Source organism: Echinops telfairi, unplaced genomic scaffold (genome assembly GCF_000313985.2).
Source record: "Echinops telfairi isolate 266 unplaced genomic scaffold, ASM31398v2 ScPeMD7_7410;HRSCAF=8448, whole genome shotgun sequence".
NCBI classification, from domain to species: Eukaryota; Metazoa; Chordata; class Mammalia; order Afrosoricida; family Tenrecidae; genus Echinops; species Echinops telfairi.
The window spans coordinates 3,618,359-3,642,844 of record NW_022111310.1 but is presented as its reverse complement, the minus strand read 5'-3'; the positions used below and the strand labels follow the sequence as shown (position 1 = coordinate 3,642,844).

General features: G+C 43.6%; 1 protein-coding gene across 1 annotated transcript; it reads right to left on the bottom strand.

The window, feature by feature from the left end:
* Positions 1–24,194, bottom strand: TGFBR1 (transforming growth factor beta receptor 1). The gene is made up of 8 exons (XM_004710986.2): positions 23,941–24,194; positions 21,835–22,065; positions 15,657–15,887; positions 11,473–11,640; positions 9,914–10,070; positions 8,198–8,322; positions 6,874–7,004; positions 1–4,319 (listed from the first exon to the last, which is right to left on the bottom strand). Exons 1-8 carry the CDS (start codon positions 24,074–24,076, stop codon positions 4,194–4,196), a joined length of 1,305 nt encoding a protein of 434 aa, XP_004711043.1. The 5' UTR covers positions 24,077–24,194; the 3' UTR covers positions 1–4,193.
* Positions 24,195–24,486: the final 292 nt, after the last annotated feature.

The following is a 24,486-nucleotide window of genomic DNA, read 5'->3' as shown; positions in this document are numbered from 1 at the left end:
TCGGGCAAAGAGTAATTTATTTGCATTGCTTCCATTTCTCTACTGTAGTGTTAGGACTTAACATAGCATCACTCAACTGCTTCTATTTACAATGCATCCATAGTACTACTACAAATACAATACATAATTTAAAAAAACATATGGAGAAATGCAGTTTATGTTTTTCTCTCTTCTACAAGTTTCTCAAAAATCTCTCAACTTAAAGAAAACTGGATATGGGTTTTTTCTTTACATATCTGGAAGGGCAGATAACATACTACCTAAAGCCAAAAGAATTGTGCACACATACAATAAAAGATAGAAAACAGAAAGTAAAGTGTGATGTCATTTGGGGGTACAAATATCAACAATACAGTACCATTGGAGCCATTTAGCAACATAATACCCATATTTTATAGAAATAAAACTGCAAACTTGGAGAATGCTGACAAATATTCAACATTATATACACAGTGAGGTAAATGTATGTTGGTCTCTTGAGAGGTAATTTAAGTTTAAAGCAATTGACATTTTGAAGCATCTCCTTGACAAAAAAGAAATACCAAACACGCCTGGAACCGTCTGTTCCGTGGGCACAATGTGAAAAGGGCGATCAAACCAGGGTTCATGACACGCGGTTCACAAATCAGGTCAAACAAGAAAAGAAAATCCACTGAAGTTCTTTTCAAACTTTAGCAAACAGGCTGAATGTTATTAACCCCATTTTTCAAAGTTTACAATGAGAGACGAAGACTGCATCGGGGGCTGAGAACTGCCAGCACACAGACCCCTGCAGAGGGCCAACAGCAGTGGCACTCCAGCATGCAGAGCAGACACAGGAAGCTTCCGGCAGTCTGTTCCCTACAATGCCGCTCTCTGCCGGGCTGTAACAGAACCATCACTTGGAATCTCCGCCGCGGGAGCCAGGGCATTGCCATGGTCAGGACACAGCTGCTTCACAATCACCACCCTTGTTCAGTGCACGGGTGCAGAGCAGCTCCTGATAGTACACGTCTAGTGGTGGGAGACAGATTTTACTGTGCATCTTTATTTGCATTCTGCTGCCATTTAAAAAAAAAAAAGCTGTTTCTGACTGTTCTGAGAGAGAAAGCAAAAGTAATTCAGGGCTGAAAAACAGCTAAGTGGCCCACATAGACGTCCCAGGAAGATCTGAATTCTGACATCCCCGATGGCCAAGGCATTCTACACGGACTCAAGGCACTTCTTGAGCACTGTCATTACAGCAGAAGCACAGGCTCGGCGAGGCAGGGCTTGCCAGGTCCGAGAGAGGATACAACTCACCAGTCACAGCTTCTGCCGCAACCTCACTGCCACCCCGACTCCTCCACGGCTGCAGTCAAGGCAGGGCTCTGGAGGGTCAGCCCTACCTGGCAGCATCCAGGAACCAGAAGTGTGCCCCACAACCTCTGCCAGTTGTCTCACACTATATCTCAAAAGCAGCTCTTCACTGCCAGCAAGGCTATGGTCTCCGAGGCAGGGACTGGCAGGAGGGCAGGGTGGCAAACACAGACCTGCATATCAAAAAAGGTCCCGGGGTGTCTAGGCCTCACTTGGTCCTACCCACTCCTCTGCATCTCCATTACTCTGGCACACTGGAAAAATGTGCCAGAAGCGGACTGGCAATTAGTCAGATGTTTTAGCCAAGTTGACTTTGGGAGGCGAAGCATCTTAGGATAGGCAGTAAAAACAAAGGTTTGTGTTTACAAATGGCAAAATTAATACTCAGGCCAAATTTACCTGCAGTTATGGCCACAATAATCATGCTCCATCACTTATAAGTCACTTTCATTTTCAGTATTAGCCAACTGGGGCTCACTGCTAACCAAAAAAAGAATTAGCTGTGGTGTCAGGTAGACCAAATTTAAAAGTAAATTCCAACTTTTAAGAAAATTTCCTGACTCATCAAAAGTACATTGCATCCACCTAGGTTACGAACAGTATAGTTGTAGCTAAATCTGAGATTTTAATTTAGAATACCTTCAGCAAAAGTTGACCACCTTTTATAATGAAAGTGGGAAATCATGTACCAGAACTTTTGGTATGTTCTTAGAATTATATGAAAATAGTTTTAGTGATAAAATGCATTGGTCCCTGGATTTCATAAAGCAGATCTGGTAGGCTTAAAAATGTCAAAAGGAAAAAAAAGTACCTGATCACAGAGCTTATTCGGCAATTCAGCAGGTAACATAAGACAACTAGAAAGCAAACCTCTCAGGTTCATTCTCTTGCGTCAATGAAATCATGGTAACTACAGGAAAAAAAGCTCAAATTTTTAGTCAAAATACTAAATAGCCTCTATGCACATCTTCCTCATGCTGTTTAACACATGAAATTGAAAAAAGGTATTGTTCGAAGATCACTTTGGTTTTAAGACCAAATAAGTCTTTAAAATTTATTCTTACCATGTGTAAGCAATAAGACATTATTCAAAATGCACCACAGTCGGTGTGAATGGCTACTCTCTCTTACGGGCCCAAATACTGGAAAGGTCAGGCTAACCCTTTCACCAGGCAATGGATAGCACTATAAACTCAAAGTCTTGCCTCACAGCTGGTAAGTTTTGTTTCATCCAGAACAAGATCACAGTGATTAAAAAACCCTGACAAATGTGAAACCCTTACAAAGACTTTATAGCACTGGAAGTTAAAAGCCAGTTCTTAGAAGCTCAGCTCAATGTCACTTGAGGAGGCCATGATGAGTTTGCCTTTAACATTCGACTGCAAACATCTGTAAATGGAGAACAGATTCTCCATGCATCCCCTAGCTCCCACCTCTCCCAAATATGGACGGGGCGTGCCGAGTTCCTTACTCTGCTATGCAAATTCAGCAGGTGCAATACCTGCACACTTAAGGAAAGACCGAACTAAAAGCTGCCCTTCTCAAAACCCTCAAAGCCGCACTACCTCTGCACTTACTTACAAAGTCACAGAGTCCATCGAGCTTACTCGGCGAGAACAAAGGAGACCCTCGCACACCTGTCATCTACCTAGTCCAATGCTGAATGACCTTCACCCTCCTAGAAAGAGGTCTACTATTTAACACGAACCATGCCAACTTTAAATGTAATTAGTTTCTTTAAAAAAAAATAACACTGCCTTTGATCAGATAAAGGGGGAAAAAAATGGCTTGCAGAATGTCACACAACTCCAAAGTAGCTAGACAAACTTTTTATGGAAACTAGTCTGCATGCTACAAATTTTACACTAAAGTACTATAGGTATCTAGAGAGTGCCACTCGATTTTCAAAAATATATTCTTAAGACAGTACAATGAACCTGGGGCGTTGGATGTGTGAATGCTCAACCCCGCTCGGAGGCAGCCGGCTAGTCACCGACACTTCATTGCGTTAGTGGTTCAAGCACAGTTTGGTTGGAGAAAGGCATTTTAAAGATGGAATACAAACGAAACACCAGGAAAACCCTTCCAAAAATTAAAACAAGAAAAAAATGTGGGTTATCCAGATAAATAAAACTTTCAAAATGCAAACACTATCAAGTTTTAAAACACAGAGACTTTAAGCAAGTCTACTAATTTTCATTAGAGAGACAAGAAGTGGCACTTACTGGTATAGTACAATCCCATTTTGAAGGCATGTAATGTTCTGAATGAGTGAAAGAACAATAATCGTATACAAAATATGATTGCATAAATTATGTTCCTCACTGTGATATGAGGTCATTTTTAGACTCATGGGTTCGTTTTAAAATCCTGAAAATTAAGAACAGTACATTCAAAGTCTGATTCAAGAAAACTCTTACTTTAGTGGTTCAGCATCCTCTTGAGAATGTACTACCAGGAGTAAGTCACTTTCTCTAAAAGGAAGCAGTGCTTCCTGGAGCTCAGCAATCCAGCTCGTCTACTGCCAAAGATGACCTGCAGCACAGCAGAGTTACCAATGCTAAGACCAGCAGTCATCTTTAAGCACGCGCACGCACGCTTCAGGTTAATAGAAAATAAAGGTCAACTACACAACATCTCCAGCTGCCCTGGGACAGAAGCGTCCATAGTGCACAGGAAGGATCCACACGGCTGCTTCCTGGATCCAAGAAGTCCCGGGGAGTGCTTAGTTGACCTGGTCCCACTGCTGCTACAGGAAGCGACCCTGTGTCCCCTCGCAGTGAGGTAGAACGGACCTCCGGCACAAAAGCCAGGGGCGGTGCTGAAGGACTCGCACAGCCCAGGCCACGCTGCAGTTACATTTTGATGCCTTCCTGCTGACTGAGTTGAGACAGTGTTTTCTTAATCCGCAAAGCAGTCAGTCTAGCTGCTCCGTTGGCATACCAGCATTCTCTCATAATTTTAGCCATTACTCTCAAAGCCTGCAAGGAAAGAAGAGAGAAACGATTGACGGCGTGCACCATGGGTTTGGGAAAGAACCATTGCCCGTGCAGTGTCTGTTTGAAGGCAGGATGGGCACGGCCTTCTGTTTCAGAACGACGAGCAGAAACCACCCAGAACTCTACCAGCAGGCCGGGGCCAGCCGCAGGAAGCAGATGGCCCGGGGAGAGCGCAGCAGACCTAACCAACGAAACCCTAACCCAGCACTGGACAAAGCAAGAAGGAGCCTGGAACTCCCCAGCAAACCAAGGCACTAGCTACGACCACTACCTCAGAGCCATGTGGGGATGGAGCTTGGTTCTAAACGCAAGGATCAGTTCACAATATGCTTATGAAGGAGCTGGGATCCCACCACATACCTGCCCTTCAACCTCACACAGCCCCACTTCCACCAGAGCAGAAGGCAAGAGACAGCAAATCACAGTTGTTGTTTCTCGAGGGAGGGGAAACAGAGCTTTCTGGCCTGGGGAAGAGGAGGGCAGAAAGTTCTGTGCTAAGCACATACTAATAACTGCTTTTCTTGTCAGCCTGGGCAGCAACTTGGACCTATCTCTCCAGAAGACCGGAAGTGGCCCCTGCAAGGACGTGATCTGTCCATGGGGAGAGACCCAGGGACTGCAAGCAGTGGTTCTTCAAGGGCCACCCTAATGGCCAGTTGATGGGCTCCATTCGCAAGGCTTCCCATCAGCTTCCAGAGCCCCCTTTTCAAGAATGAAGAGAACAGGTAAAGGCACTGTTGGTGAGACACTGGCTCAGGGAAGGAAGGAACGCAAACCCCTTATCATTCCCATCCTCAGGGAGGGAAGACACTGACCACACGTGCTTTCTCGTTTCTTCCCTGGCTGTGGATTTCCTCCGGTATTGCTATGGGCTGTCTGGTCACCAACAGGAGGCTACAAACCAGGCATCCAGAGAACAAAAGCCCGCTCCTTGAAATTCCATGAAGATAGCTCATGTGGAAGACAAACGGAATGCTGGAAAATCTCCCAGAGAATTGAGAATAAAAAACAGGAGGGAAAAGTAGTAGATCTACTCAGGAACACCCACATCCAAATAGCTAGCCAAAGTTAGAGAAATAAGACAAAGAAAGGGCAGAGAAGAAATCTACAGAAGTATTTCAGCAACATGCCCTAGAAATGAACATTCCTTTCCAGATCTGAAGACCATGTGCATATACACTCACAGATACCATTCTAACTCGGTGTGAGGGGTTAACAAAGCCAAGAAAGACAACAGCCCGTCCTCACAAAGCTTCCTTCCAATGGGGCAGGTTCTGTAACCAGCAAGTGAGTGAGTGAAATATGTCAGGCATGCTAAGTGCTCAGCATGCTGGGGAAGGAAAGGGCCATTGGAAACAGGTAGAAAGGGAGCTATGCCTGACCAGGGAACATCTGAGCAGAGACCTGAGAGTAGTTAGTAAATGAGTAAAGCAGAAAGCAGGCATACAGAGAATTCCGGAAGGGAGAAGGGCAAAGGGAACCAAGGATGAGAGGTGAGCAAAGTCCCCAAAGGACAAGTGGACAGACAGGGAGCCCACAGAGCAACCAGCCCTGAGTGAGCAGGCCCCCGTGAAGGGAAAGAGACGCAGGTATGCATATGTCGTGTTTCCTGTTCCTGATGTGCTCCACCCACGGAGAGATCGACACAGCACAATCCAGATTAGTACGGACCACGTAGAAATCGAATGAAAGAAACGACAACGGTGACATTAATTCAGCAAGATAGTATGGAAGCTTCAAATTGCAAGAGTGCTCTTAATGTTCACTGTTAACTGTTTTAGTTCTAAAAGCCATCTGTTTGATACTAATCTGCTCTAATTATTGAAAGAGTGAAACAGTACTTCAAATCTGAATTTAATGGTTTTCAGACCAAGTTTTAAAAAGACAAAATCTGGTGCCTCTCTCTTTTGTTAAATTGTCATATGCAAATTCTTCGAGCACGCTGTCACGTGTCCTATCTGGGCCTGGATATCTGATTATGTTTTAAGCAGCTGGGACCTCGCTGGCCGAGAGTTCTATGGAGTCCTAATGTGTGATTTCAAGATGCCAAATCAACTCCTTCAAGACCAGTTTTCCATCCCTCCTGAATAAGAAAGACTTCCACACTGAGGGAAAGGCTGTAACAATGGTTAACTGTTAGCAATTAAGGACCAGCTAAATAAAATCAGTCTCATGATGACTTTACATTAAGAACTAAGTAAACACTTCTGAAACTTTTTCTCAGAGTTGACGTTAACAGAGCAGCGTGGATGCTGCTGGGAAGATTTCCCACAAATTCCTGGTGAGAGGTCACATGGCAATTAGATCAATAAAACATACCACCTTCAGATTTGTCTAAATCCTTCATTTTTAAAAATAAAAACAGAATCATAATCAGATTTTTATGCTGGCCAGTTCTATGATTCTGTTTTTAGTCACTGGCTTAATTGCAATGGGAAAGAACATTCTTTTGACTCTTTTCCTTAAAGAAAAGTGAAAAAGTTTCACTTTAATAAGCCGTTTAGAAATTTGTGAAATATCCAACAGAAACACTCACTTCACAGCTCTGCCATCTGTTTGGAATATTTGGTCTTAACTTCTGTTCACAAACAACTTTTCTCATTTCTTCAACTGATGGATCAGAAGGTACAAGATCATAATAAGGCAGCTGGTAATCTTCATGAATTCCTGTAACGGTTCAAGAAAAAACAAAAAATTAATTCCTGAAACGAGCTGTTGCCAAGGGACCAACAAAGATGGTTGTGATGATGGCTGACTATGAGCTGCGAGGGTAAGACTGACATTTCCTCCCCCAATCAGGGCACCAACTGAGACCTCATTCTGTAGGGCAGAGGGGAATACACACTCAGCCTCGGAGGCATGAATTCTATAGTCAATCTGTGGTACAAATCTCTTCCCCCATTTGCATCTGTCTAGAACATTCCACATTTACTACGATGCAGAGATAGATGCCACTTCTTGCTGCCTCAAAAGCCTGTGGCCTGTGTCTCTTTGTCAAATGCAGGCGCCCTGGACTACAGTGTCTCAGAAGTCAACATTCACAGGTGTCCAGAATGAGTATCTAAAAGCTAAAACACACTTATCTTTAAAGTTGGATGCAAAGGCTATCATCAAGATTAAAAAGAATACCCCACCCACCAAGAAGGGGTAGGAACTCATTATTTTTTTAAATTATTTGTGTGACATATACCAAACAACCACACAAGCAGAAGTTTGAGACCGAACCAAGACGCCCATCTCTGACACGATCCAAAGTTACTCCCAAGTTAGGGAATGAGGATTCCTCAGGTAAGAGTATCATGTGGGAGCAAGCAGCCCCAGTCTCAAGGAAAAAACTATCAGTATGACCAGATACACACGTAAAAAAAACATCTCCTAGGTGGCTTATCTGTCATTCATTCTAAATAACAACCATCTAAGACAGTGGTTCTCAACCTGTGGATCGCAACCCCTTTGGGGGTCGAATGACCCTTTCACAGGGGTCGCCCAATTCCTAACAGTAGCACAATGACAGTGATGAAGTAGCAATGAAAATAATGTTATGGTTGGGGATCACCACAACATGAACTATATTAAGGGTTGCGGCATTAGGAAGGTTGAGAACCCCTGCTCTAAGATAAAAGAGGGCAGGATCAGATGTGTCCCAAGATGTGGGCGGCCACAGAAAAGAAGACAACAGGACAAAGCTGTGCATCTGCACGCCATGTGCTGTCCCTCATTCTCTCAGGCACCCTCGCTCGGCCACCAGCTGTAGAACAAGCTCACACGGTTGACTGTGTCATTGCAACCAATCAAAAAGAAAGTAACTCTTGAACAACTTCTTTTGGGGACAAGTTGTTGGGAAAGGGAAAGCAATTTACCACCGATGGAACATCGTCGAGCGATTTCCCAGAATACTAAGCCCATTGCATAGATGTCAGCACGCTTGAAGGATTCAAAGTGTTTCATATTTATGGAATCATCTAGAACTTCAGGGGCCATGTACCTAAAAGAGAAGACAGTATTTTATTTTATAGAATGTGAAAAATTAACCAACTGTACAACCTTTACCTTTGAAGATGCTTCTACTGCCTTTAAAAGTATGCTTCTTACATATTATTTAAAATGTCCTAAAATAAAAAGAGGAGACTGGTGGCATGGTAGTTACAAGTTGGGCTGCTAACCACAAGGTCAGTAGTTCAAACCAGCAGAGGCTCCTGAAGAGAAAGACGAGGCTTTCTACGCCCATAAAGCGTGACAGTCTTGGAAACCCGGGGCAGTTCTATCCCAACTGACAGCATCATTATGAGCCAGAAGCCACTCTATGGCAGAGTTTGGTTTTGTGAAGATAAAAAGTGAACGAAAAAATCCCCAATCATCCTATTATTACTACACATGGTTAACTGTTTGAGGAACATCATTTCAGACATCTCTCTATACTATATAGATATGTAGGTAAAATATATAACAGATTACATTAGACTCAAGAAAAATACTAGATGTTCACACTAGCGTGAAAATTAACTGTCAACTGAATCCCATAAAAAACTAAAACAGCAGTTTCATGCTAAGCTAGCTTAGGGCGTTAGTTTCCAATGAAAGACACAGATAGACAATCGTGACTACTACAAAGGCCTTAACATACACCACCTGTTTTGCCATGTATGATGCAGGGATTATATACTTTAACATCGAAGTCTTCTCACTGCAACAAGATAAAAGGAACAGAGGGACACACTCCACCGAGTGAAAATGAGTGTCGCTCCGCACACGTATGCCACATGGTAGGGTTGCTGTGGATTCAGACATTTCAGATCAGACGGCGGGACTTGTAAAGAGCTGTGGCAACCACTGTCCTGGCTGCATGAGCTAGTCAAGAGTTCTGAGAATCCCAGAAGGCAGAAACTATGAATTCAGCATGAACAGCTGGGCAGGGGTGAAGACACGGTGTGGCAGCATGCTGGGACGCACGCAGCAAGAGCAGGAGCTTTGAAGCCAGCCAGCCCCAGGTTCAAATGTCAGCTCGTCAGCTTTCTGACAGAACTGGCATGTGGTTTAACACCCACATGGCAACGTTGCCATTTGTGCCTTAGTGGTCATTAAACCAACCTACTAAGCGTTCAGGAATGCGACAACTATTTCCTGAGCAGCCACCAGAATGAGAGGAAGGGTGGAGGATGGGTTAGGGAGATGGTGGCGAAAATATGCTCTTGGCGCAGGACATGCCAAAGACTCTAAGAAACTGAGATAACATACATGATAGCACTATTAATGTGCTTGACATGTAAATAGACACTCTACAACATTAAATACTATTACATTTATAATTAAGATAAGCAGCAATCCTATTTTCTGGAAGGGACACCTTTCATCATCAGGCATCTGTAAGTCAGGTAAGCTTTGGCTTCAGGGTAGGCAAGACCATGGATGAGATCGTCTACCTGTGGGCAATCTAATAAGGCACACATATGAGTCTCAGGAGATAGGTGTGTGTGTGTGTGTGTGTGTGTGTGTGTGTGTGTACACACTCACATGTGAGAAGGAGGGAAAAAAGAAATAGATTTCACAAGGTATTAAACAATTATTAATAGGTTTACCTTTTTGTTCCCACTCTGTGGTTTGGAGCAATGTCAATTGTATCCGTGGCTGAATCGTGTCTTACTGCCAATCCCAAGTCTGCAATACAGCAAGTCCCGTTCTTCTTGACTAAGATATTCTTTGACTTCAAATCTCTATGTGCAATGGCTGGTTTTCCTGAAGAAACAAAAATTAAACAAAGCTGGCTAAAAGGTAATGCCGAGGCCAAGCCTCAACTTCAAGTTCAAAAGACTCTCTTTCTACTCCAGCCCAGATCACCAGCAACACCCAGGCAATTACCAAACTCAACCTCAAGCGAAACATTAGCCAAAGTTACTGAAAGTTCATTTCTTTGAAGAAAACAGACATAAGACATCCCAAATAATGTTCCAAAAGCCTGTAAGTCTAAGGAATCCAAGACTTGGCAAGCTAGTCATGTATTCCCACTTCCTGCCCAGGAACCCAAGTACATGGACCCTTTCCTTTCCTGTCCATTGGAATGTGCTCACTTCCAGAGGACCACCTCAAATACAAAACACCTGGGAAGGGACTGTGAAAAAGGATGAAGATGCGCAACAAGGAGAACCGTGATCCGTGCACCACTGGTAGGAATAGGAAATGGTGGAGTCGCTCTGGAAAAGCCTGTCAGTTTCTTAACTGGTTCAAAACAGAATGTTCATAGATCCAGCAATTCTACTCCTAGGTATACACCCAAAGAGAATGAAAAACATGTCCGCACAAAAACCCGTATACTAATGTTCACGCAGTACTCAAAAGCTACAAAGACACCACTGAACATCCAGATCAGCGGGTTTACAACATGCAGCATATTCAAGCAATACACAAGTTCACAGGAAAAAAATCCAGTATCTTTTCATTTCATTTTTTCCCCATGAACTTTTTGAAGTCCCCTCGCCCCCAAAAATAACCATAGACATATTAAATGAAAGAAATATTTGTGCCGGGCACAGATATCTCATAGTGTGTGATTACTGTATGATTTCATTTCATTTATAAAAAATGTCAAGAGTAGGGCAATCCACAGACAGAGAGTAAAAGTCAATTGGTGGACGTGCAGGGCTTAGGAAATGGGCCGGGGAGGTGGCTGCTGCAAGAGTGCTACAACTCTGGGAAGGTGCTTGTGTACTTTAAGTGGTGAATTACATGGCATTGAATCATCTCTCAAAGCTGTTACTTAAAAGAGATGACAATTACAGAGATGAGGCTGGCCGAGATGTGACCTGAAGCTGTGCACTCGGTAGGGTAGGCCTAGAAAGAGGGGTACAGACGGGGACCATGGCACCTGACATACGTGACACAAAACCGCGCCTCCCCAAACTCGTACCGGAAGTGATATCATTTCCCACTGTACAACGGCTGTGAGATCGCCTTCTCTCTACCTCAGGAACCAGCACACACCACTTTCACCTTTCACTTGACACACTCCCTTCACCGCGAGACACACAACTGACCGCTGTCAAAAATCACAAGACAGGCTGCTACCTTTAAGAAGGCACAAAAATAGACATGACGCTTATTAGAATATAATGTTTAACAATAGGATGGCTTAAAGAATTACCTTGGGTACCAACAATCTCCATGTGAAGATGGGCAAGTCCGCTTGCTGTGGACAGAGCGAGTTTTATCATTCCTTCCACAGTAACTGTGTATCTGTTCAAATAATCAAAGAGAGATCCATGCTCATGGTAATCTGAAACCAACCAGAGCTGCGTCCATGTACCATTGTCTGCAAAACAAACAAATGTTCCAGTCGGATTATAATGATTCGTTTACCTTTACAATCAATCCTGAACCACATACCTGCAACATATTACCCACCTTTGGTTTGTATGTATTTCCTTCATTTTTTTTATCTGTACTGTGTCTTATACTTTTCAAGATACATCCACATACATATCCTTCAGAGTTTCGCAATAAGACTTCAATTCTTGAGCTGAATCAAGGATTATTTTTCTTAAACATAACATGCCCACATAAATAACCTACACAAACGTCTCTAGCCTACAGAGCTGGGCTCTTAATGCCTGTGAAAGTGCCTGGCTCAGGCCTGATGTGCAGGTTGTTTCGGGAGAGAAGGAAAACAAGAGGAGGAGAGAGAGGCTGGAGAAAGGAGCTCTATCTAGGGCCTCGTGTGGTCAGTGGGAATGAAATATTAATGAGACAAAACTGAAAGTATGTATCGATGAACTGATGAGCTTTAGTGACATTATACATGCATATAGGTCACAGAGTCAGCCGATTATGATCCTAAGGTTTCTTAGAAAAACATCAAAAACAGCAGGACCACTGACCCCTGGGGAAGCTGCGATAGGTTTGGAAGTGTCAGAGGGGAGGAAAAGGACTGGGGATTGAACCAGAGTGCAGACAGGCAGTTCTGAAAGTCCCTCAGCAAAGAGATGGTGTCGCAGTGGGGAAGGTTCTGGCAAGACTCCTAGGCAGGTCCACAAAATCCTATCTAACTTAAAATTTAAATATGGGAAACATCTGGTATGGTACATGTTTGAGGAAATGGTGGTTCAACAGCGCATGACGACAATACAAGGAGGCAGGGGGACTCCGCAGAGTTGCACACTTAATGTCACTCTGACCTGGGCTGGAATTCAGGCCCAGGATGTTACTGAAGATGTAACCTTGGACACATTTCTTAACCAACCAAGCTTCTGTTTCTTGTCTTATACAAGAACAAGACTTACTTTGCAAGGTTGCTAAGAAGTCTTTAAAAATAGATTTTTAAAGCAATGAAGCACAGTATCTCACACGCAAAAATTTAATACGTGCTGTTTCCTTTCCAATCAATGGCAAAAAAACCCTCCAACCCACAAAACCCAAAGTGATATAAGATCACCTTTATATTTGACTGCTGTTACTTGAAGAACTGGAATTCTGATGAGAAGAGATAAAGGAAGGAGATGGGAACTTTTTTGGAAGATGCCTTTAGGGTCAGATTAAGGTTCTTTATAAACTTGTTCTTCGTGATTCTAAAAACTGACTGTTCAAACGTAGCCCTTTTCTGCTTCTTGATCTAGCTGCTATCAGTGGAGCCTATGTGCACACTGACTGGTCAACCATGCCTGGACTCTGAAGGGCTCAACAAAGTCGGCAAATAAACAGCACACGGGCAGGTGGAAGGAGCGATGTTCGTGAGGTAACTGACAAGGTAGGCAGAAGGAAGAGGGTACCCATTTGAAGGGTTGCCTGAGGCAGAACGGCCTGAGTGCGGAGGAATGAAGAGAAGGGAAAAGGGTGGCAGGACTGGGTCCTGGGCAGTGTCCTTCTCACCATAACCACATTCACTGCAGGGGCATTCTGAGTCCCTGCTCCCCGACAGGACAGAGTAGCTAGCACTGGACCTGTGGGTTTCTGAGGCGGCAACTCTTTCCAGGAGTACAAAGCTTCGTCTTTTTCTCGAGGAATGGCTGGTGGTTTAGACTGCCGACCTTGTGGTTAGCAGCCCAATGTATAACTAACTATGCTGCCCCTAACAGGGAAGCAAAGAAGAGCTGGGAAAAGCCAGTAGTTGGGTCAGCTAGTTCCCATGGTGACCACCAGATGACAGCACCAGCCCAAACAGTGCTTGAACAAACACAACGAGAAAACTGAGGTGACGCAGTACCAGCTCTTGGCACCCCGGGTTGTATGCTTGCAACTTGAGACATGCCTTTATAAAGGGCAGGGTTAGGCCTCGAAATGCAGATTTGATCATTAAGGGAGTACAGTAATCACTATTTGTAGAATTAGAGCCTTTATACAAATCAAAGAGTAAGAGTTCAAGGAAACAAAGCTAACTATTAAGAGTATGAATAAACAAACAAGCAAAAGAACCCAGGGTCATACAGCACTTAATGAAAATTTGGATGCAGCTAACTGGTGTCAAGTGCAAAAGAAAATACGAACTAAGGATTCTGGCACACTGTGAGCACTGCTTTTGTGCTTTAAGGAACAATGAGTTTTTATTGATTATTAACTAATCATAATGGTATTATTGTTAACATCAATAATCTAATTTAGCCACATTCATCACTGTCTCTACCATCATAAAAAGAGATAATGAAAATAAAAGATGTGTTTCATCCTGTGATGAAAGAGGAAGCACACAATGAACTTACTATGCCTTTTGGGGAAGACAACAAAACCTGAGTCAGATTCAGCCCCCAGCACTATCAGTTTTCAGAAAAATACGGTGAAGCAGGTTAAGAGGAACTATGAAAATTCCATCAGCAAAATCCAGAATGTGGCAAGCAGTATAGTTTCTTCAACAAATAAACTGTATATGGAGAAAAAAAGAAGGGGGAATCTAGAATCTAGAAATTTAAAATACTTGTAAGAACTATCAACTCATACACTATATGGACTTTGGACCCTAATTGGAATAAGCAATTGTTTTTAAAAAACAAAAACCCTAAGACATTTAAAAGAAAATATGAACCCAAATTAGGTATTTGATGGCATCTAAAAAAGTAGAAATGGTAGTGCAATTATGTTCCTCAAAGGAAAAAAACTTCATTTAGAAATCCAAATTTAAAATACTTATGAACAGGAAGATATTATCTGGGGCCAACTTCAAGACAACTCAGTCAGGAGCAAAAAAGTTGATGGGGCGTTAAAGATAAACGTGGTGGAAGGCCAGAATCGGATTCTCAACTTTTCTCTCTCATTGAATTTTTCCGCAAATAAAAGCCTAGAAAATAAACAAGTAACCCGTGCCTGCGGTAAGTCAATTTGAAAATAAGAGAGAAACATACACATCACCAACTCCCCAACTGAAGACAGAGAACTGTATTTTGAAAACGTCGCTGAATACAGTTCCAGACAGGTAAACAAAAGGTGATTGCCCTTTTAAAGAGGGAAGTTGGGAAGTGCTATTAACGGGGATGGGGCTGCTGAGAGTGGAGTTCTGAATGTGCATGTCTGGAGGTGTCTCATGGGCCGTAAGACCCGCGGGTGGGGTGCCAGCTGCAGGGGAAGCACGTCTGTGGCCAGGGCTATTGAGAATAGTTGTGGGCACAAAGGTTTCGACAGGAGCTAAGAAAGTGAAAGGAGCATCGGAAGTAGTGTCTGCAGTCACTTTTTGGTGACTCCAGGGTTCTCCCCAGCTACGACTCAGCCTCCCTGTTTTCTTCAGCATCTGATCTGACCCCTAAGCTTCGGACATCTTTAGCTACAGGAAGCAGTGTCCACAGAACACAAAGGTTAGCCGTGATGAAGACTGTTAGATCAACCTCCTCCCCCATGCCCCTATTTAACTGAGTTTACTTCATGGTTACTAATGGCAAGGCTATTTTATATTTTTGACAAACCATCTTTTCCTATCTAAATGAATTTACTTAAAAGATGGATCCACTTAAGGGAGCACAATGGAACCCTACTGGAACCCTAATGAAAAGGAACATCTGAGCCTTGCCCTACCCCCAAATTGTGAACTGGTTTATGTGTCTTTCTCGATTATTATGACTATGCGCAATAACGGTTTTGGACTAAAATAGCACAGGCACCCACTGCCCTCCAGTTATTTACATTTTATACAACAGTTTTATTTAGAAACATGCTGCAAGAGTCAAGGCTATCTTTAAGGAGTTCCTGTTTCTACAGGTTTCTAATATAATCTGACTAATTTGGTGAGCCTAATCTATATGACAAATACTGACTTCTCACCCAAACGGAAAATGTAGAGCGGCTACAACCAGAAAGAGGCTCAAGTCAATTTTGTTACACTCGGTATAAGGAAAAGCAAGTGTCACCAACCTTTATTGTCTGCTGCTATAAATCCCAGGATGTTCTCGTGACGTAGCATGACGGTTTGGTAAATCTCTGCCTCACGAAACCATGAGCGTTCTTCTCGAGATGAAAATATCTTCACAGCGACTTCTTCTCCCCGCCACTTTCCTCTCCAGACTTCTCCAAAGCGACCTTTGCCAATGCTTTCTTGTAGCACAATCGTTCTTGCTATTGTTCTCTGGACAAGCAAGGGTAAACCTGAAGAAAAAGATCCAGACTGTGTAACATAAACAACCATGGGCTTCCGACCCACGGGAGGCACCAGCGGGAGGCCCAGAAAGGTGAAATTTCTTCAGAGCTACTGTTAAGGAATCTGCAACCTGATGGAAATATAAATGAGATTTGCATAAAATAATTAACACTAAGATTAAAAGAAGCTAATAAACACAACAAAAGAAAGGAGAAAGTCCTGCTTTGGGTTTAAAACCCAGGTAGGCTTTTAAACAAAGTGGAATGTGGGCTCTGCTTTAGGCCCAGAGGAATAGAGGAGGAAGGAAGGAGGGTGTTTACATAAATGAGAGATGCAAAGCAAAGGTAGAAGAAGGAGTGAAAGGAACTCAGAGAACCAGCTCGGATAAAAGCAGGGAGAGAAGCAGGAAGAATGAATTCTGACTGCTAAGTTACAGGTGGGGAGGGGAACCATTAAAGCTTTCTGGAAAAGGACTTTGAAGGGAAAGAAAGAAAAAAGAAGTATCTTATTTTAGGAAGATGAATCTGGTTAAAAGGAAAAGTGTGTGAACACAAGAAACCAAGTAAATTCTGTTGTAGTTTTTAATCGTAAAAAAAAACTACTACAGAAATAATTTCAAGGCAAGCAACTTACTTGCTAGGGCCTGGCTACTGAACACCAGTAAAGCACTCTAAAGAAGTATTTTCAGCAAAATTGTGCAACACAGTACTCTGTTTGGTTTCCTGGCTGCAGTTTCCATGGGCGTTAGCTAGGGATCCAAGCACACGGGGAAAGCTCGGCTTCAGTATTTTGTTTATCGTGATACTGCTTTCCTTGTCCAGTTGTGAGTACTTGATGTTCACACGTGAACCAGATGTACTCCTCATCAGTAAGTGCTTCGGGTCCTCTTTACTTTCAGCACGCAAGCTTCTTCCATCTATGTACCACAGGCTATTAATGAGGCTTCCTTCCATCTTATGCTGCTCTCTGCGTCCTACATCGTTTCCCAGACAATCGCTCAGCATCTGGATTGTATAAGTCTGGTGAAAGGGATACAGTCTGAGGCACATCTGCTTTAACAACTACTGGTACTTCTGTTGTTCTACATAGAGGTCCCACATGAGCACAATGAAGGGTGGTTCTGGAATTCCCATTCTTCTCAGTTTGTAGGATCCACACAGGCCAGTGACTTTGCATAGTCAGGAAAACAAAGGTAAAAGCATCTTTCTGGTATTCCCTGCTCTTAGCCAAAATCCATGTGACATCAGTAATGACATCCCTCATTACATGTCCTCTCTGAACCCAGCCTGAGTTTCTGGTACCTCCTTGCGGATGTACTCCTCCAACCATTGTTGGATGATCAGAAATAGTCTGCCTGTATGTGATACTGTGGAAAAGCCATGGGCCATAGCTGACTTCCTCTGCTACACGAAAGAAGAGAGTCCAACCCGTCACCAGCCCAAGGCCACGTGCCATAAGAAGCAGTCAGACGCACCTCCACCCTCCGTACTTCTTCACCTGTGCTGACACCAACTGCCTTCCCACAGCACTCTACTTCTTTGCTGGGTTTGATGATTACTTGTAATGGACAGATAAAACGTGCAGTTATGAGAGTTAACTATGAAAGTTAACTTGCTGATGAGTAAGGATACATTGGTCCACAGCAACCTCTCCTCAGCCTGCAGCCAGGTTTCTTTCTGGCCCTCCACCTTCTCAGCCAAGTGGTCCCTTGGCCTCTGTCTCTATGGACCAGGAAGTCCACCCACTGCTCTGCTCACAGCCTCGTGGTCTCCACACTGCTCCTATGCTCCATTCTCAGGGTCTCCGGGCTTTGGCCGCTGTTCTGCCTCAGTGTGGCCTCGCCACGTTGGGCAGGGATTTTGAGCATTCTTGGCGGGTGGATCTTCTTTCTCGATGGTCCCAGGAATTCACTTTGTTCTGCTTCTGAGACAACCCTCTTCTACTGAAGTGTCGTTTTTTTGTCTTTCAGCAGATCACACCCCCAAGGAAACAAAACAATGGTGACTTGGTTCCTACCCTCTAGTAAGGTGGAGACTCAGAATACATCCCACCTTACTTCTGCCCATTAGCATAAAAAAGAATTCCCTCCAAATTGGGATTACAACCACAGGCACAGAGGCTAGAAAGTATAATACATCACATAAGGCATTATGGCTAGAAAGGCCATAGCAACTGACTACATCTCAGATATTCATGATACTGATAATCTTTCACATTCCGTTGGGTCACTTTTCTCTGTAGTGCACACAAATGCAGATCTCTTCTAGACGGTTGGCAAAGTAGCTGTCTTCCAAATTTCTTGGTATAGTGCCTCTTCAGCTTGCTGGCATTTCCAATGGTACTCCATCAACTTCTGGAGCCTTGTTTCTCCGCTGATGCCTCCAGTGCAGCTTGGACGTCTTCATTCAGTACCGTTGGTTCTTGATCATAGTTAGCTCCCCTGAAATGCTAACCATCAACCAAGTCTTTTTGGTACGATGACTGGTAAATGGTATCAGGTGCGGTTGGATGGGTTCCAACTCAAAGCAACTCTACCTGCAACCGAATGAAACACTGTGCACTCCTGCAACAGCTTCACAGCGATGTTTGGGCGCTTTGCTGCAGCCACTGGGTTGGTCCGTCTCATTAAGAATCTTTTTTTTGAGGCTGAAATTTCCTGCCCTTCTTCCCCTACTGTGAAACTACTTATACAATCAAGCACTAAGTATTTTAAAGTAATCTGAAGCTCTTTTCACCTTTCCATTTCTTGGAGGGTACCACTTCCAGTCCCTTCTCACCTCCTACAAAGGAATAGTTCATTATGCAGGAACACTGTTTTTAATAAGGAGACTACTAGCAAAAACCGGTAAGAAATCCTACAAGGAATTCTTTCATACTATGAATATTCAATCCCTAATTATGCTTTGACATCAGGTACAGACTTCAACATGAACCGAAGAGTTAATTTCAGGAGCCTACACGGGAAGTTACAAAGGCACACAATAAAGGAGAACAGGGATGCACACGGAAGCCTGGAAATGCCTGACTCATTCAGGACTTACGTAACTGGCATGGTCAAGAGACTAACAAGACAGGGAAAGTTCTGTCTTCTCCACTCACCACTGGATTCTAGATGCAGAAAATTCAAAACCAATCAAGATGTAAATTATCTGTACTGGTTAACATAACCTGCATGAACACCTGAGCACTTTAAAAAGTAGTCATTTTCTTTTGAAAGAAATCATACAGGCCTCTAATCTGCCTCACTGGCATCCCTTTAGAACCAACTGAGAGAAAACTTCAGCAGGGAAACAGGGCCACAGGCAGCAGACAACAGGAAGCATTTCTGAGCAGCACACATGTTACAAAAGATTATAAGCATGCAGAAGACTTAACCAACAATGGTCTAAGAGACTCTCAAAAACAGGTCCACATGGGCCCCCTTCTCAATCTCATTAAGCATGAGTACACACAGCACCACGGATCCAGATCCAGGCATCCAAGAATCAGGTGAGCGTCAAAGGAAGTGCTGCCAGAGGGGCTTCCCACTATCTTCAGTGGGTGTCCAGTCAAAAGCACACCCTCTGGGAGACAGATGGAGGGCGGGATCTCCTTAGTTTCCGTCAGGGTACCGGCTAATAAACAAGCACTCCCAACACAGAAGGGCTTGTTTCAGCACATCCTCAATGAAATGAAAGATTAAAACGGCTATTATAAGTTGTCATTTTACTTATCCACAGGCATCAGTCCCATGCACAATGTGGCATTAAGACTTTCGCAGGACTAGGAGGGGAACATGGCATTTTTTGCTATCACTCCTGAGGCAGCCTGTGTCTGGGTAAACTCAAAGGACCCTTAGCACACCACAACCCCTGCCAGTTTAAAGGAGCCTTTATTTAAGCCTTTTTTGGACTATGAAGCAAAGTGATATTATATGACTTCCTTTCAATAAATTGTCAATAGGACTAACATCTGTGACAGGGACATAAAGTATTATATAAAGTATTTTCACAAAACTGCTGATCTCATTTGAACCTCAAACTAATCCAATGATGTGCCCAGGGCAGGGCTCATCACTTTCATTTTAAAGACATGGCACTCGGGCCTGAGACATCAGCCAACTGCCCAGAGTCAGAGCTGGCCAGCAACTTAGCCAGCTGATGGGGGCCAAGTAGATCGGGAGGAAGAGAAGCTTGGACAGAGAGCTGCTGTTCTTGATGGGAAGTACACACACACACACAGTAGGAAAAGAATGAATTCCCCTTCTGTATTTCATGTCAATATCACACAAGGTGAAGGTGAACTGCATTCTTACTCAGCAATCAACTGCCAGTCTCGCAGCAATCTTTCATCATCCAGGTGGGTTTCCTCCCCTTGAGACATGACATGTACCACCCATGCCAAGTGACACGAGTTGCTTTGGTTTCCCTGAATAGAAATTTGCCAACAACAGAACTGGTCCAAGGGATTAGTTACAAATGATCAGCAGACACCTTGATTTTCTGGGATTTGGGGTCCTTAGTTACCACAGTTTTGGCCCACAAATAATTTGTCAGAATAAGCTAGCTCCTTTAATGTTATCTGATTATACAATCAGTGAAATCCTCATTTGCTGCATTTCCAAATCTTTCCTTTTACCCATTTATTTAGCCTCCATTTCAAGCTGACGTATACTTTTCAAAGGACAGCTTTTTAAAAATAGGAGTACTATTATAAACAATGACTTCTGCATCTCATTGATGGAAGAAACAAAGTCCAGAGAGGAAACATGGTTTAGCCAAGGTCACAGAGCAAAACAATGACAAAGCCTGGATTGGAAACTAGATCTACTTACTACTGGCCTAGCATCAAATTCCAATATTTCAGGGGATAGATGTGTTCCTCCTCTTAGTAGTGTTCCAAACTACACGCAGGCAAAAATAAAAAGATAATTACCCGCTAGCTTCACCATAAAGCATCTCCAGGCCCAAATCTCCTTCGGGGGTTGAGTCAGACATTTAACCAATCTATTCATGATCTCACAAAAATCAACAAACATAACTAGGAAAAGCAACTGTTTATAGGGACTATGGATCCACAAAGCTACTTAAAAATAACAAGTTGGATGGCAACATATGTACAAATATGCTTGATACGACTGATATATGTATTGTTGTAAGAGCTGTAAGAGCCCCCAATAAAATGATCTTTTAATAATAATAATAAAATAATCAGTTGGTTAGCTTGCTTTCTTAAGTGAAAAATAAAATGACTAAGAATTCATTAGTTAAGGGGTGGGAAGAACCTGAGCCGAAACAGCAATTTTGTACAACATTAAAAAAGCAAATAACCTTGACAAATCCAAACAGACTTTCTGTCATGCCATCTTCCAAATACACAAACAACACTGCTGAAACAAGCCTGGGCGGGTTGGGGAGCTATGCCCAGGGCAGACCGTGTGCACAACCCTTCCCCTGAGCCACGGGAAGGGCCTTTGTCCTTTTCATCGCTCCGTGTCCGAGAAGCGAGTGAGACTTTACCAGTGTAAGTGCCTTGGACTTATACAAACGTGAAGCTGACTTACTGGTCTGCCTGGAAAGTAAAAGCACGTTCCAATCTATCTACACAAAACTAGCCAGTTCGATACAGATCAGGTTTAAAGACCTTTATCAGGCTCCAGTCTAGAATGTGGGCACAGGACGCCGGGTTTTAACCAGCCAAATAATCACCTGCTGCAACAGAGAGCATGTAGCTGCCGTCAGGTCCGTCCTGAGAAGTCTGGTGGCCTGTTACAGTCCGCAGACTTCCTCCCCAAGGCTCTAACCTTTCCGAGCCAGATCACCAGGCCTGTCTTCTGAGGTGCCGCTGGGTTCCAACTGCCCACCTTTCAACAAGTAGTCCAGTGCTTAACCTTCTACACCACCCCGGAGACACCAGTAGGATTAACTCAGCATCAGAGGAATTTCTGTCTTAGGAAAAAGAAAAGCGTTCCATTACCTGATCCAGAACCTGATGTTGTCATATCATAAATCAAATCTTTCAGTGTAGTGCCCTCCGAAATGAATGGACGATCCAATGAGGGGTCCTCTTCGTTTGGCACTCGATGGTGGCCGACAGTGCGGTTATGGCAGATATAGACCATCAACATGAGTGAGATGCAGACGAAGCAGACTGGGCCAGCAATGACAGCTGCCAGCTGGACGGGGCTAAGGACAGGCTGTGGCTTTACTGAAAATGGGCCGAAAGTGAAATACACATTAATGGAAGCACTGTGAAGATAGCACTCACGTGTTCCTGACCCTCCACCATCCATACAGAGGTTCTCAGGGTTCAAACCCAGGCTTCTCCAGTCCCTCTTGTCTGTCCAGCCTTCAGTTAGGATCACCAGCTCTGACACCACCAATCACTCTCCATATAGTCCCCAACTACTGCCGCCATTCTAAGATCTCCCCACTTAGCACCCATTGCCAGAGTAGATTCCAACTCACAGCAGCTCTGTGAGGGTAGTCTAGAGCTGCTCCTGGGGTTTCCAGTGCTCTAGGTCTTACAGCAGTAGCCTAGAGGCCTCACTGTTCTCCCTCAGAATGGGCTGATGGGCTGAACAGCCCAGCACATAATGCACTACGCCACCAGGTTATTCATAAAGCAACCAATACTCTACAGCAGTGCCCCCTTTAAAAGCCTTCCTTTTCATAACAGGGATTTTGTCTTTTCTGTTTATCTCAAGGCCAGTACATGTTCATAAACTCAAAACCAACCTCACTGCCAGTGAGCCAGTTCTGACTCATAGGAGTAGGGTACTACTCCTGTGGATTTTTGAGACTGTGACTCCTTATGGGAATGGAAACTTCCCCTTTCTCCCAAGGAGCTGCTGGTGGTTTCAAACAGCTAACCACCCAGTTAGCAGCCCGACACATAACCCACTATGCCACGTTCACAGCAGGGGAAAATCAATCTCTCTCTCTCTCTCTCTCTCTCTCACACACACACACACACACACACACACACACACAGTAAAAATAAAAACTACTGACAGCCTCACTATTCCAAAACAACTCATTTTTGTATACATCTCTACCAGTTTGTGGTCTCTAACTGCTACATGTGCTTTGCTGACTTTGCAGGTGTATGTTTTCTAGTCTTTTTAACCACCTGGACTTGCCCCCCAGGAGCTTCCTTCTCAGGCTGAAGCTGCAGCTTAACCTACACTGCCGCCACTGGAACCGCCTGGAACCGCCGCTGCCTCCTTTCTCCCAAGAAGTTGGTGGTTAGAACTGTCAATCTTTCATTTAGCAGACAAGTACTACCAACTGTGTCACTGGGACACCTACACTATTACTGAGAGCACCAAAAATCTAAAATCCTGTATAATAATTTCTGCACCGTATATATTCAAGTATAAGCCGGGTTTTTCAGCACATTTTTAAGGCAGTTCTGTGGTAAAATTAGGTGCCTTGGCTGATATTCGGGTCGGCTTATACTGGAGTACATATAGATATAGATCATAAAGGCATGTCAAATTTACAAAATGAAGGCATTGAACTATTTAGTGCCGTTCTTAATCTTTAGAAATTGCTTTAGAAAGTAGAAGACATTTTACAGGAAAAAGAAATTCACTCTGCAAACAAAGTGAGGATACTCTGGGACAGAGTGCTTTGGGGGCTTGTGATCATTTCCTTAGGAGAAGGTTTGTTCTGAAACCACCCTGTCAAACAACACATACCCAGCAAAGCCAGGATCTTGGCCACTCTCATAACTGCAGCTACCATGCACCAGCTACTGCTTGCTCAGAACTGAGCATACCGGGCTAGATCACAGGTGACCATACTTATCTGGCCTGCAAACAAACATACATGCTTCTTTACATACATCTATATGACTAATAACTCAACACTCCCTTGGCAATGGAAAACATTTGTACTAAAGCCCATAACCCAGGACAGAGTGTAGATATCTGCTTCTGCAGCTCTACTGGATACCACCCATTCTGGGAAACACAGGCTAGATGATTTCTGAGATCCCTTCTGGTCCTAAAACTGTAACAAAGAGTCTTACAGCTGTTCTGTAACATCAGAGGAAATGAAACCTGCTACAATCACTTACCGGGAGTTGGGATGTCTATTTTATTGCAGTGGTCCTGCTTGCAGCAGTACGTTGTGGTAGAAGAGCCAGCTTTGGAAGACGGTGCACATACAAACGGCCTGTCCCGAGGAATCAGGTCGATCTCGGCGATGCACATGCTATTGTGTATAACTTTGTCTGTGGTCTCTGTGACAGAGACAAAGCAGAGCCCGTCTGTCACACAAGTGAAATTGTCCTTCGTGCAGAGGTGGCAGAAACACTGTAAAGCTGGAAGAAGAGAACAAGAGTCTGCTAGAAAAAGCTCTCAAGAGACTAAGAGTTTGAACAAATCCAATATTCAGTATAATAACACAGTCTCCATCCTACCATAATCCATTTCATTGCATTACTCAAAACACGAAGCTTGTTTTCACTCTTGGAAACTGAATTCTGTTGAGAACTGCGAGTCAGACCTGGTGTTTTTCTAAACAGTAAGTTTTGTTTCCAAGTGTAGAAAATCTTGAATTTGTTATGTATGTAGTCACCAACGTCAGGCCAGCATTTGCCCTCCAGTTTGAAACAAACTGC

Bases quoted from the DNA above. Each gene is read 5' to 3' on its own strand.
- TGFBR1 (XM_004710986.2), bottom strand. From the start codon at position 24,076: ATGTGCATCGCCGAGATCGACCTGATTCCTCGGGACAGGCCGTTTGTA. The intron at 15,888-21,834 runs GTAATGGAACGC...CTTTTTCTTCAG, and splicing joins AACATCAGGTTCTGGATCAG to GTTTACCCTTGCTTGTCCAG. The intron at 11,641-15,656 runs GTTGGTGACACT...TTTGTTTTGCAG, and splicing joins TATAGCAGCAGACAATAAAG to ACAATGGTACATGGACGCAG.